Source organism: Mesoplodon bidens (assembly GCF_964165515.1).
Source record: "Mesoplodon bidens genome assembly, chromosome: 2".
Classification (NCBI taxonomy): Eukaryota; Metazoa; Chordata; class Mammalia; order Artiodactyla; family Ziphiidae; genus Mesoplodon; species Mesoplodon bidens.
In genome coordinates this window covers 136,134,787-136,150,016 of record NC_138177.1, presented here as the reverse complement: position 1 = coordinate 136,150,016, position 15,230 = coordinate 136,134,787, and the positions used below count along the sequence as shown (strand labels likewise).

The 15,230-nt window shown below is 41.5% G+C and overlaps 1 protein-coding gene across 7 annotated transcripts in view; it reads left to right on the top strand.

Moving 5' to 3' along the window:
* The window catches only part of FGGY (FGGY carbohydrate kinase domain containing), a 426,675-nt gene that overhangs the window by 150,393 nt on the left and 261,052 nt on the right, over positions 1-15,230 (top strand). For all 7 annotated transcript variants that reach the window (XR_014015075.1, XM_081224383.1, XM_081224384.1 and 4 more), the window contains exon 6: positions 11,958-12,073. Coding sequence is in view for 6 of the 7 variants with exons in the window: in XM_081224383.1 (XP_081080509.1) it covers positions 11,958-12,073 (116 nt within the window). In the remaining variant the exon portion in view is untranslated. The remainder of the gene's footprint in view (positions 1-11,957; positions 12,074-15,230) is intronic.

The window sequence follows — 15,230 nt, the reverse complement described above, 5'->3', positions numbered from 1 at the left end:
TGATTTGAGGTCCTCTCCCTCTTTTTCTTGTTGAGTCTGGCTAATGGTTTATCAATTTTGTTTATCTTCTCAAAGAACCAGCTTTTAGTTTTATTGATCTTTGCTATTGTTTTCTTTGTTTCTATTTCATTTATTTCTGGTCTGATCTTTATGATTTCTTTCCTTGTACTAACTTTGGGTTTTGTTTGTTCTTCTTTCTCTAGTTTCTTTAGGTGTAAGGTTAGATTGTTTATTTGAGATTTTTCTTGTTTCTTGAGGTAGACTTTTATAGCTATAAACTTCCCTCTTAGAACTGCTTTTGCTGCATTCCATAGGTTTTGGATCATCGTATTTTCATTGTAGCTTGTCTCTAGGTATTTTTTTATTTCATCTTTGATTTCTTCAGTGATCTCTTGGTTATTTAGTAATGTATTGTTTAGCCTCCATGTGTTTGTGTTGTTTACGTATTTTTCCCTGTGATTGATTTCTAATCTCAAAGCACTGTGGTCAGAAAAGATGCCTGATATGATTTAAATTTTCTTAAATTTACCGATTGTGATTTGCTTGATTTGTGACCCAAGATGTGATCTATCCTGGAGAATGTTCCATGTGCACTTGAGAAGAAAGTGTAATCTGCTGTTTTTGGATGGAATATCCTATAAATATCAATTAAATCTATCTGGCCTATTGTGTCATTAAAAGCTTGTGTTTCCTTATTAATTTTTTGTCTGGATGATCTGTCCATTGGTGTCAGTGAGGTGTTAAAAAGTCCCCCACTATTATTGTGTTACTGTGGATTTCCTCTTTTATAGCTGTTAGCATTTGCCTTAGGTAATGAGGTGCTCCTGTGTTGGGTTGATATATATTTATAATTGTTATATTTTCTTGGATTGATCCCTTGATCATTATATAGTGTCCTTCCTTGTCTCTTGTAACATTCTTTATTTTAAAGTCTATTTTATCTGATATGAGTATTGCTACTCCTGCTTTCTTTTGATTTCCATTTGCATGGAATATCTTTTTCCATCCCCTCACTTTCAGTCTGTATGTGTCCCTAGGTCTGAAGTGGGTCTCTTGTAGACAGCATATATAGGGGTCTTGTTTTTGTATCCATTCATCGAGCCTGTGTCTTTCGGTTGGAACATTAAATCCATTCACATTTAAGGTAATTATCGATATGTATGTTCTTGTTACCATTTTCTTAATTGTTTTGGGTTTGTTTTTGTATGTCATTTTCTTGTGTTTCCCACTTTGAGAAGTTCCTTTACCATTTGTTGTAGAACTGATTTGGTGGTGCTGACTTGTCTTACCTTTTGATTGTCTGTAAAGCTTTTGATTTCTCTGCCGAATCTGAATGAGATCCTTGCTGGCTAGGGTAATCTTGGTTGTAGGTTCTTCCCTTTCATCACTTTGAATATATCATGCCATTTGCTTCTGACTTGTAGAGTTTCTGCTGAGAAACCAGCTGTTAACCTTATGGGAGTTCCCTTTTATATTATTTGCCGCTTTTCTCTTGCTTCTTTCAATAATTTTTCTTTGTCTTTCATTTTTCTCAGTTTGATTACTGTGTGTCTCAGTGTGTTTCTCCTTGGGTTTATCCTGGCTGAGACTCTCTGTGTTTCCTGGACTTGGGTGGCTATTTTCTTTCCCATGTTAGGGAAAGTGTTCAACTTTCCCATGTTAGGGAAGTTTTCTGTTTAAATATTTTCTCAGGTCATTTCTCTCTCTCTTCTCCTTCTGGGACCCCTATAATGTGAATGTTGATGCGTTTAATGTTGTCCCAGAAGTCTCTTAGGCTGTCTTCATTTCTTTTCATTCTTTTTCTTTATTCTGTTCTGTGGCAGTGATTTCCACCATTCTGCCTTCCAGGTCACTTATCTGTTCTTCTGCCTCAGTTAGTCTGCTATTGATTCCTTCTAGTGTATTTTTCATTTCAGTTATTGTATTGTTCATCTCTGTTTGTTTGTTCTTTAATTCTTCTAGGTCTTTGTTAAACATTCCTTGCATCTTCTAGATCTTTGCCTTCATTCTTTTTCTGAGGTTCTGGATCATCTTCACTGTTATTATTCTGAATTCATTTTCTGGAATGTTGCCTATCTCCACTTCATTTAGGTGTTTTTCTGGGGTTTTATCTTGTTCTTTCACCTGGTACAAAGTCCTCTGCCTTTTCATCTTGTCTCTCTTTCTGTGAATGTAGTTTTTGTTCCACAGGCTCCAGAATTTTAGTTCTTCTTGCTTCTGCTGTGTGCCCTGTGTTGGATGAGGCTATCTAAGAGGCGTGTGGAAGCTTCCTGATGGGGGATACTGGTGGTGGGTAGCGTTGGGTGTTGCTCTGGTGGGCAGAGCTCAGTAAAACTTTAATCTGCTTGTCTGATGATAGGTGGGGCTGGGTTCCCTCCCTGTTGGTTGTTTGGCCTGAGGTGACCCAGCACTGGGACCTACCCTGCTCTTTGGTGGGGCTAATGGCAGACTCTGGGAGGGCTCACACCAAGCAGTACTTCCCAGAACTTCTGCTGCCAGTGTCCTTGTCCCCACAGTGAGCCACAGCCACCCCCCCACCTCTGCAGCAGACCCTCCAATATTAGCAGGTAGGTCTGGTTCAGTATCCTAGTGGGTCACTGCTCCTTTCCCTGGGTCCTCATATGCTCACTATTTTGTGTGTACCCTCCAAGAGTGGAGTCTCCGTTTCCCCCAGTCTTGTCAAAGTCTTTCAGTCAAATCCTGCTAGCCTTCAAAGTCTGATTCTCTAGGAATTACTCCTCCCATTGCCAGATCCCCAGGTTGGGAAGCCTGACATGGGGCTCAGAAACTTCAGTCCGGTGGGTGGACTTCTGTGGTATAAGTGTTCTCCAGTTTGTGAGTCACCCACCCAGCGGTTATGAGATTTGATTTTATTGTGATTGTGCCCCTCCTACCATCTCACTGCAGCTTCTCCCTTGTCTTTGGATGTGGGGTATCTTTTTTGGTGAGTTCCAGTGTCTTCCAGTCGATGAATGTTCATCAGTTAGTTGTGATTCCAGTGCTCTTGCAAGAGGAAGTGAGTGCATGTCCTTCTACTCTGCCATCTTGAACCAGTCCCCCAAATATTTTTTATTAGATGCTAACAGGGTCAATTTTATGTTGTGAGTGTCTGGATTTTATTGGCTTCTTTTAAGGATTGTTGAGCTACTTTGCATGGGAGGCTATTAATGTACTTTGGGCTTAGTTTTATCCTTTGTAGACTTCTTTTTAAACTTTGTTAGTGCAGGTAGTGTAGTCACACTGCTAAGGCATGTGTCTTTTGGGGTCTCCACTGAATGTCTCAAGTGATCGGTGAGGATGTTCCACTCTTAATTTTAGTAACTCAAGTGACTCCTAGCTCTTCATGAACTCAGAACTGTTCTGCTCTTAGATTTCCAGTCACTCCTTCATCAGACCTCACGGAGTGTCAGTGTGCATATCTACATTTCAGTAGTCAGCAAAGAGTTCATGGGACACTTGTGCAAATTTTCAGGGCCCTCTTTCTGCATTGCTACCTCCTCTTAGGAAGTCTGTGCTTCCAGCTACCTTAAATTCCCTGGATTCTGATCTCAGTCCCCTTAGCTTCATGATACTGCTGTGTTTTCCCTGGCATCCCTCTTTCTGCTTTGTGGTCTGGTGTGTGCTCCCAGGCAGAAAGCCAGCACCATCTTAGGGCTAACCCCATTGTTTCCTTCTCTCAGGGATCACAGACCTGTGCTGCCACTTGTACAAAGTCTGAAAACAATTGCTTCTTATGTTTACTTGGACTTTTCTAGTTATTTAAGGCAGGGGGGTAAAATCCAGTCTCTGTTACTCCATCATGTTTAGAAGCAGAAGCTTCTGTTATTCCCACTTTAGTGAGTTTCTGTCTGTTTCTTTTCTTTGCAGTATGCGGGCCTCTCACTGTTGTGGCCTCTCCTGTTGCGGAGCACAGGCTCCAGACACACAGGCTCAGCGGCCATGGCTCACAGGCCCAGCTGCTCCGCGGCATGTGGGATCTTCCCGGACCGGGGCACGAACCCGTGTCCCCTGCATTGGACTCTGCAGCGGACTCTGTGGACTCTCAACCACTATGCCACCAGGGAAGCCCGAGTTTCTGTCTTGATGTGGCATTTAACTTCAAATATTTTCTATTCTTCAATATGAGTTGATCATTTTTCTCTCTCAATAAAATACTGTGGTAAAATACATCCATATATCTTCTGTTATTAAAACATTCTTGAATGTTGTTCTTGATGTATTTTTTCCACATTTTTACATTAAATTTGGTTATGTCTTATTTAGAATTTTTATGTTCTCATTCATAATGTGAGAACGGCCTCTGATTTTTGTTTCTTATCTCTGCTTCGTTTTTGTAACATAGTTATCCTACCTTTATATTAACTTGGGGAACATTCCTTCTTTTTCTAGATTCTGAAATATTTTAGAGCACTCTGTTCCTTGAACGTTTGTTAGAACTTTCCAGTACAACTATCTGGGCTTGAAGTTTTATTTGAGCAGTGATTTTTAACTGCTGACTCAATTTCTTTCATGGTAATAAATTTATTAAGGTTTCCTGTGTTTTTGAGTCAGTTGTGATAAGTTCTGTTTTTCTATTAAGCTGTCTATTTCATCTAACTTTTCAAGTTTACTAGCATAATGTTATTCATGTAATTCCTTTATTCTTCCTGTTAATGTCTGCTTTATCTGCAGTTATAGCCCCCATTTCCATTCATGATATTTGTTACTTTTACCTTCTCTTCTTTTTTCTTCCTCAGTTTTTACCAGAGGCTTTTCTGTTTCATTTGTCTTTTCTTAGAACCGTGTTTTGGCTCTGTTGATTCCCTGAAGTTTATCTTGCTATTTTATGTCTTTCATCTGCTTTTATCTTTACTCCTCCTTTTTGATCTTCCTTTCAGTTTAATCTATTACTGTTTTTCATAGTTTCTTATGTTACCTTCTTAGGTTATTAATTTTCAGACATCTTTCTTTTCCAGTAAAATATTTTAAACCTCTAAATTTCTTTGTGAAATACCACTTTACCCATCTGGTCTCTGCTTGTATTGTAAACCATTCTTCCTTTCTCTCCCCCATATGAATATATAGAATTGAGTTTGTTGACTGCATTGGAGTCTTTTAATCCTTCAATAATAGCAGTATTATTCTTTTGGTTTACCTGTTTCTTCAAATACTCAAAGAATAATAAAATCTTTAAATAAATTGTCTCTCTTTTCAAGTGCCTTTTTTTATTTCTAAGAACTCTTATTTTATGTTTCACATTATGTTGTTCAGTTCATAAAATTAAACGAATGGTAATATTCTTCTTTGAGCATTTAGTCATTTGAGTCATCCTCTTTGTTTTGCTAATATTTTTGATCTTGTATTCTACTCGGATATTTATGTTGTCATATTTTTAAAAATTTGTATTTGCCATTTCTTTGCTGCCCTTTTTTTAAATGAAAAAGCAAAACCTCTTTATCACATTTTTTGAAACCTGTATTGTAAGCAAGATATCCCTTAATTTTAACCCCAGTGTGATTATTATCTTTCAACCAGTTGTAGAATTCAGCTCATTCACATTTGTTTTAATAACTGAAATAATTGATTTTATTCTTTATATTTTATTTTTGTTTTCTGTTTATATTACATTACTTGCTCTCTTTATTTTAATTGGTTTAGTTTGGTTTCACTGTTAATTCTCTCTTTATTACCTTTTTATTGCTTGTTAATTTGAGCATTCTGCTAAGCTTTTTTTTTTTCCATTAGTGATTACCCTATCATTTCTTACAACCAACATTAAACTTATGTCTGCCCACACATACAAAGTCCTTTTCCTGCGTACCCCTTGTCCAATGTCTGACTTTGATGTTTTGCTAACTTAATATTTTCAGTTCCAGGCTATCATTAGATTTTCCTTCTAATATAGCATACCTGTTGTGTTTCAAGAAAGCTTAATATTACAAATTCCTGTTTACATGATCATCATCTATTTAGATTTAAATATGTATGTACCCATATATACATGTGTATGTATATATATGTATGTACACACACTATGGAGAGAGAGAGAGAGAGAATATGAATTAATATCAGGGTTCACCACCACTGCTTCCTCTAGTCTTTGATTTCCTCTCTGTTGAGATAGCTGCTCAGAAGCAATTGTTTTTTGGTTATGTTCTTTCTCAAGTATTGTCCTCGGAGAACGTATATGGGAAGTTTACTTTTGAATCCTTGCACGTTGAAAATCTTTTCCTTTCCCCAACAGCTGAATAATATTTTTTTCTAGATATAGGATTTTTGGATCATTTTTCTTAATGGTCTGTACATTTTCCCACTGTCTTCTACATTCCAGAGTTGTAGATGAGAATTCCTTAGCTAGGCTAAATCTCTTGCCTGTGTAAGTAACTTATTTTTTCTGCCTGGAAGCTTGTATAATTTTCTGTTTATGCTTGAACTTCAAGTATTTCCTGGATTCACTTCCTGGACTTAATGAGACTTTTCACTGCAGACTTAAATCTTGCTTCAGCCAGTATAAATAAATAAATAAATAAATCGATCGATCGATAGATAAATAAATAAATAAATAAATAAATACTAGTACTGTATTTGTTTAATTAGAACATCTCCTTCATCTTTTCTTTTTTTTCTTTTCCTCTTCTTTAAAAATCCCTTCTGGAATCCCTGTTATTCTCATGTTAGGCTGCCAGATCTGCCCTCCAAGCCTCTTATTTATTCCCTCATTATTCCTTTGTCTCTTTGTTACAGGTAGTAAGATATTTCATTCACTTGGTCTTCCAGATCATTAATTCAATTTTTAACAGTGCCAGTGTTTTGTTTTGTTTTGTTTTTTTAATTCTCCTACAGAAATTTTTAATAAAATTGCAAGTTAGTGTTTTTAATTCAGAATCTTTCATGCTGCCTTCTGATTTCTCATTGCTTTCATTATTGGTGTTCTCTTCCAATTGTTTTCATCATTTCTACCTCACTGAGACCTTCCTCTTAGAGGTGTTCTGTATGACCTTCTCTCTCAGGTAAACTAGTCCCCTAAGTTGGGTATTATTTTTGTTTTGCCTACTCCTTAGTTTATGTTCTTTTGACTCTCATATAGGCTATAGGCTTTTATAGTCTCTGACATTAACAAATCTGAAAGCAGTGAAAGGTACAGCAGTTTCTGCCCTGGCCTTCTTGCTGGCAGGGAACAAATAGTGAATGACCCTTTTCCCTGGGTGGACTCAGCTCTCCTTTCCTGCTGCCAAGCTTTGAAACAATTCACCCTGCTAGGATAACCCCTGTCTTTTTTGGGCTCCTATCTTGAATTCTGATCCTACAAATCACTCCTCCCACCCATGCTCTCACACACAAGAATGTAGGTGCACGTGAACACACACACACACAGGCTGATAGGTCAGCTTGCCTGAGGGTGAATAGCTATCCGGAGAGTGCAGGTTATTCACTAAAACACCTGAGAGAGGGCTTCCCTGGTGGCGCAGTGGTTGAGAGTCCGCCTGCCGATGCAGGGGACACAGGTTCGTATCCCGGTCCGGGAGGATCCCGCATGCCGCGGAGCAGCTGGGCCCGTGAGCCGTGGCCGCTGAGCCTGCTCATCCGGAGCCTGTGCTCCACAACGGGAGAGGCCACAGCAGTGAGAGGCCCGCGTACCACAAAACAAAAACAAAAAACACCTGAGGGAATGACAACAGTGGTCCTAATAGAAGCCTCAGAGGGAGGCAAACCTTTTGTTCTGCTGCTGCTAGCTTGCCTTTACTTACCAACAAGACGAAGTCCTGTACTTGCTCTCTCTCTGCTGAAGGTTTCTGGAGAACCTGTGACCTCAGATGTACTCTCTGAGTATTGCCAGTTGTGCTGCTCTCGTATATCCATATTACCCAAGAGTTGATTTAAAGAGACCTACATGGGAGGGACACTCCTAGTGTCTGAATAACCCTAATGCAGGAGGGACTTACCAGAGGCATCTGCAGCTGTAAAACTTCCTGCCTTCTGGGTTTGGTCACTTTCACTCCAAGCATACTCTCTGGCCACTTATTCTAACTTGCTGTGAGAACTGGACATCCCTCTCCTTGCCCTTACTGGGGGTGGGGAGGGAGCGTCTATCTGGAATAGCTTAGTTATACTGTGAAGTGTTGAGCTGTTTAACTATTGCTCTGTTATAAACCACAACCAATGCTCCGTAGTTCAACACAGTAATCGTTTATTTGACTCACAGGTCATTTAGGCTGTGCTCTGTGGGGTGGTTCTGTTCTCAGCTGGACTCCGTCCCTCCAGTCTTGGCTCTGTGGAGATGTGTGATCCAGGTCGGGCTTGATGCTCAGTGCTCTGCCCCACACACCTCTTATCCTCCTCCTGGGACCAATGGGCTAACCCTGAGTGATCCTCTCAGAAGTTCAAGAGAGCAAGCAGAAACACATAATGTATCTTGAAGCTTAGACTTGAAACTGGAATGCAGTCACTTCTGCCTCACTACTTTGGCCAAATCCAGTCACATGATGGAATCCAAAGTCTAAAGGTAGGAAAGGCGGTCCTGCCCACAGTGTGAGGTTGGGAGGAGGAGGGTGTAGCACCGCAAATTAAGTGGCAAAGTATGTGGATACGTAGAGAGCGGAAGACTTTGGGACCATGAACTCAACCTGCCTCAGCATTTAAGAATTGCAATGAAACATTTCCAAGTTATAATGCTCCTTCAAAGGAGACAGCCGTGAGGTTAGCTTGGAGGTAGTGAGGAAACTTGTGCAGAGGACACATTGGAACTGGACCATAAGAACAACACAGAGTTTTCCAAGTAGACAAGGTTGAGTAAAAGGAGCAAAAATCAGTCAAGATGGAAGGTACAGAATAGAGGCACAGAAGTCTGCAAATGAATGGGGCATTTGGGGAGTGAAGAGTTGTCCTGTGTGGATCGATCCTTAGAAGCAATCCTTCCACACAGTCTTTTGTTTCATTGCATTGTTCTTTCCAGTGAGCTATCATAGCTTCTAAAAAGTTGGAATTTCAGGCGTTGTGCTAGGAAGAGTTATCCTGTTGTATATTCTTCAGAACATGCTGCATAGATGGCTGCTTTCTTTATACCTCAAAAAATTATTTTGCTTAAATAAGGTGAAGGGTTTAGCACATATGTATTAAGTTTCTACTGGGACTAGTGTTCCTTCAATATATTGGTGCCACTTAACTTAGCTCAATGTGTTCTGCCATGTATGCCACGTGTGAAAAAAATACTGATAAATAACATTTGTTTGCTTTCAAAAGACATTTAGGTTTCACAAAATGTGAGCTCTTCTGTGGAGTCCTCCCTGACACTTTCTCCCCCTTTCTCCCGCCAGGTTCTCCTGCTAAAAGTTCTCATTTCTCTCTCTACTTTCTTCAGAACATTTTTTTTTTTTTGTGGTATGCGGGCCTCTCACTGTCGTGGCCTCCCCCGTTGCGGAGCACAGGCTCCGGACGTGCAGGCTCAGCGGCCATGGCTCACAGGCCCAGCCGCTCCGCGGCATGTGGGATCCTCCCAGACCGGGGCACGAACCCGTGTCCCCTGCATCGGCAGGTGGACTCTCAACCACTGCGCCACCAGGGAAGCCCTCTTCAGAACATTTTTGTTAGGATGTGATTTTAGTGTGATTGTTTGATCACTGTCTCCTCAATTAAATTGTCAGCTTCTAGGAGAGCAGTAGACCAGGTCTTTTGCCTATAACTGGTTCCCCAGAGCCTAGCATAGTGCCAGAGTCATAGCGACTGAATACTAAATATGTGTTAAGTAAGTGAGTGAATGAGTGAATCAGTGTGAATAACTGAATGAGATAGGCCTAGACTATTGGCTCTCTGAGATAGGTAGGTTTTGGTTTATCTGTACAACTGCAAGCGTTCCCCAGGTTTATCACTTTCCTGTGGTGAGGCAGACAGACCGTATTCATTCTCTAGAGCTTCCATTCAATCCGTATTCATCATGGCTTGACATACGGCTGAATGTGGACTAGGTACTGGTGATGTGGAGATCATTAGGGCTGGTTTTGCTCTGGAGGAGTTGCTGGTTTAGTGGCAGAGATATTGAAGGAAAGGGGCAAAGGCAATAGTTGTGCTAAGTGTTAAGATACAGGTATATCCACCTTGAACTTGGAGAAGAGGCTTTGGGCTCAGCTGGCCCTCCACTGGGGCTTTTTGAAAAGGGGCAGTCTGAACTGAGTCACGAAGGCTAATCAGCAGTTAGACACATAACAGGGAAGAACATTCTGGGCAGAATGGAGTAAAGGTTTCAAGGTACAGGGAAGTGAGCAATCAAGGCCACTATAGGATACTTCAAGTAGTTCAGTGTTGCAGAATGGAGAAAGCAAGGGTGGGGATGGCAAGTGAGGAAGCTGGAGGTCAGCATGGTCATGTCACAGAGGGTCGCTCAAGCCCAGCTAAGGACGGGACTTTTTCCTGAAGGGAGTGAGGAACAGTTGAAGGGTTTTAATCAAGGGTTGGTGTCATCGGGTTTTACCTTATGAAGTTTGCTCTGGACACAAGGGAGAACAGATTGGAAGGCATGGGACTCTGGGGAAGAAGATATATAAAGAAACAGTTAATTATATAGTGTGGTAAGGTCTGTGTGAGATTTGATTCCTGCTCTGTGATCTCAGAGGAGGAGCATCTAAACTAGAATTGGGGTCTCAGTCTAGGCTAAAGGAAGTGTTTCAAGTTATCAGGGTGAAGAAGCTGGGAAGAATTTTCCAGGCACCTAGAAGTAGGGCAGAGGCACAGAAGTATTCGAAAATGGGACCTTGTCAGAGTGCTGCAAAGGATTCTTTATTGATGGAGTATAGAATACTAAGAGGGAATTGATGAGAAATGAAGCTGGAGAGTAAAACGCCATCCAGAAGCAAGTCTTCCTCCTGTTAAATATTGCTTTAGACTGCAGTTATCACATCTATACCAAGAACTTTTTTTTTTACTTTTTTATCATAGAGAATTTTGAACCTGTACAAAATAGAGAAGTATAGCGAACACCCATTTAGCCACCCTCAGCCCTACAGCCATCAACCCGTGGCTGGTTCTGTTCCATCTGCAGCACCATTCACTTCCCCTTCACTTGCTCTTTGAAAGCAGATCCCAGATAATATATCTTTTTTTTTTTTTTTTTTTTTTTTTTTTTTTTTTGCGGTACGTGGGCCTCTCACTGCTGTGGCCTCTCCCATTGCGGAGCACAGGCTCCAGATGCGCAGGCTCAACGGCCATGGCTCACGGGCCCAGCTGCTCCGTGGCATGTGGGATCTTCCTGGACCGAAGCACGAACCCGTGTCCCCTGCATCGGCAGGTGGACTCTCAACCACTGCGCCACCAGGGAAGCCCAATATATCATTTTATACATCAGTGTTTCAGTATGTATCATTTAGCTAAGAAGACTTTTTCAAAACATAACCACAATTATCAGTTTCACACCTAACACTTAATAATAATGCTCCGTATCATCAAGTAGCTAGTCATTGTTGTAATTTCCGTTTATCTCACAAATTTCATGCAAATATGAATATAGATATAAATACAAATATTTATATATACTGTTTGATCCAGACCTAAATAAAGGGCTGGGACCTTTTTTTTTTTTTTTGCTGTACGCGGGCCTCTCACTGCTGTGGCCTCTCCCGTTGCAGAGCACAGGCTCCAGACGCGCAGGCCCAGCGGCCATGGCTCACGGGCCTAGCCACTCTGTGGCACGCGGGATCCTCCCAGACCGGGGCACAAACCCGCGTCCCCTGCATTGGCAGGCGGACTCTCAACCACTGCACCACCAGGGAAGCCCAAGGGCTGGGACCCTTTTGAAAGAGAAAGAAGATGCTCTCAGTCATTAACAGGTGTCAGTGGGGACTTTTGATTTAAACAGGGATGAGTAATTACTTACTTCAATTTATTCTACTTTTTCAATACTATTGCAGATATCTGGACAAGTATTAGGCAAAATATAAAGGAAGCCAGGCTCATATTATTGGTTCTACCTCTCTCTCCCATTTTCTTAGGTCTCTCTGCTCCCTGGTGTGCAAATGGACGTACTCTGCAGAGAAAGGCTGGGATGACAGTTTCTGGAAGATGGTTGGTTTGGAAGACTTGGTTGCAGATAATTACAGCAAAATAGGTAAAAAAATATTTTTTTCTGATTATGTGTATGTAGACATGAATATATTGGTGTTTATTTTTTGTTTGTCTTTGTCTGAATTAAAATATAGGAACACAGCCCTGTTTTTCCAAGAGAAGCGAGTAAGTTATGATGGGTAGGCCATGACTAGTAGGCCCTTGTATTGGGGCTTATAGGAACTGAGTTATGGAAAGCTGCCTTGAAATGTAGACTCTTAGATGTGGGGCTAGACTGAGGAAGATATTTGCATGGAGCAACTGGGAATAGCATAATCAAAGGGATGTGTATGGATTGTCTCCAGTCAGACCTAGGAAAATGTCTTGTGATTTAGGTTCAAGGAACCAGGCAATGCCATACAGAAAAAAATAATTGACGAGGTCAGAATTGGAAGGATCAGGAGCAAGACATAAACTGGAACGTGAGCCAGTGGTTCCTGACTAAAGCCGTAGGGTCCCTGACTTCCAGTTTTATGCGACACTAACTGGGTAGTAAAGGTGTGGATGATTGGTAGGAATTTACCTGGTAAAAGAATTCAGATACTAGGTACATATAATGGTAGCTGATATGTTAAAGTTTCAGGTTTACATGTTCATGTCACAGAAAGATGTTTATTTCTTATAGTTACTACCTACGATTCTAGTAAGCTGTCATCAGGTAGGCAATTATACCTGATTAAAGAGAAGTACTTCTGTATTGTTTAGTGTGCAGGCTAGGAGGTTGTAATGAGACAATTTAAAAGTACTGCGGATTAAACAGGATGGCAGAGTATTTCCCTTTTATGTAGTAGAATAGAGGTAAGTGATTATCAGGCAGCTCTGCCATTCTCATAACATATCCTCCAACTTTGGGTCCAGATTAGCCGCTTCATTTCTCATCAGTTCCCAGCCAGTTAGTGGGAAGAATATAAAGGACCAAAAGAATCCATCCACATTCCTTTGGAGGAAGCCTAACATGGAAATGGGCCACATCATTTCTGATCACATCCTATTGACTGGCACTTGTTTTTTTTTTTTTTTTTAACATCTTCATTGGAGTATAATTGCTCTACAGTGGTGTGTTAGTTTCTGCTGTATAACGAAGTGAATCAGCTATACATATACATACATCCCCATATCTCCTCCCTCTTGTGTCTCCCTCCCACCTTCCCTGTCCCACCCCTCTAGGTGGGCACAAAGCACCGAGCTGATCTCCCTGTGCTATGCTGCTTCCCACTAGCTATCTATTTTACATTTGGTAGTGTATATATTTGACCGGCACTTGTTAACGAGGCCTCATTAGGCTGCAGGGGTGGCTGAGAAATGTGGTAATTGGCCAGGCAGTCAGGTGACCATTCGTGTGACTGGCCAGAAGTTGAGAGCTGTGCTATAAAATATGAGTGAACAACTAGTAGTGTCTGCCATAGTTTCAACCCCCCTTGATAACCAAGTCACTTAGTAGGTCATTTCAGTCCAACCTTTCTCTGGTGGAGTCCTCATGACCACTCTCTTAGATTGCAAGAATATAAGAATAGAAATATGAAAGATCCACGTACCATCTATACTGCTATGCTGTGGACAACATAGCTCAGTTGTCCATGGTCTGTTCAACTACTAATAGCTAAATCCAGGGTAAAGAACAGAGCCAGGGTAGTATGCAGAAAGAACCCTTCTGGACTTTCTGTGGCTCAACTGAAACTGTCATAGGATCTGAGCTGGTAGAGAAGGGGAGGAGCTTGGGACCAGGGGAAGGGAGGAAGAAAGCAAAGCAGCAGTCATTAGTCATCAGCTGCATTCTAAGTCCTTTGGTCGGTGATTTGGTAGGTGATTTTTATTTATCTCATTTGGCCCTCACAAACCTATTTGTTTAGCTATTTCCATTTTACAGATGGGAAAACTGAGATTCAGTTCTTTTGTCTGCTGTTTAGTTGTAGGGTCAATAGTAGGACTAGGGTCTCTGACTCTACACTTTTCTACCAAAGCAGACTTCCTCCTTGGGATATCTGGGACCTGAGGGAACTGATGTGGTTGTATGTCTGGCCTCCAGCAGGATTAAGCAGAAGTCCAATATTTAGCACCCAAAGCCAGTTTGAGCTTGACTGGAACAAACATCCATAGTCCACACCTAGACAGGAGTCAGAGTGTGATGGGCTCTCAGCTGATGAGTGGATATAACTTCACAGGGTATAAAAAATATTAATACTTTAAGTCATATGGTGGTTAGTTTTAAAATTCTGGGTATTCAGACCATCTGGAGCCAGCAACTGAGATAGCAACTGGGGAATAGAGTCAGTCTTTTATTCTGGGGGCTGAGGGAACCAACCAGATGATGGCGGGTCAGAACTCCAGCCAGCCAGACTGGGGTTTTGGACAGTGCCTTAGGTCCAGCAGGGGAAATGGGCAGCCAGACAGCAAAGTGATACTCAACCAAAAGCTTCTGGAGGGCAGGGACTGTATCTGCCATACCCTTGAGTATCTTGGCATAGAAGATGTTGGTAAACATCTACTGACAGAATGTGTTTGACTTGAGCACAATTGTTTGAATTGAGACGGATTGGAAAGAGTTCAGAGAAAACGGTGGCAAAGAGATATCTCAGGTGTCTTTGTTTGCTCTGGCTGCCATAACAGCATACTATAGACTGAGAGACTTAAACAACAGAAATTTATTTCTCACGGTTCTGGAGGCTGAGAAGTCCAAGGTCAAGGTGCCAACAAGATAGTTTAATTCTGAGGCCTCCTCTTGGCTTGTTGGCAGCTGCGTCTTGCTGTGTGTTCATGTGATCTCTTCTTTGTATGTGTGCAGAAAGAGAGCTCTCTGGTGCCTCTTCTTATAAGGACACTAAACCTATCAGATCAGGGCTCCACCCTTTTGGCCTCATTTAACCTTAATTACTTCCTTGTTGACTCTTATCTCCAAATACAGTCACACTGGGGTTAGAGCTTCAACATAGGAATCTTGGCGGACACAATTTAGACCACAACCCCAAGGTACTAGTGCACTGGTCATTAGAGCTAAAGCAGGGCCACTAAGTCCTGAGTCCCCAGTCTGGTGTTGTGGAGGCTCCCCATGAGCTCCCTGCCTTGACAAAGAAGCATCAGGACTGAGTACTAGGGGAGGGACTCTTGTCCTGTAATTGAGGGGTTCAGGCAAGTTGGGTCTAAAACACTGAACTGGGAGCAAG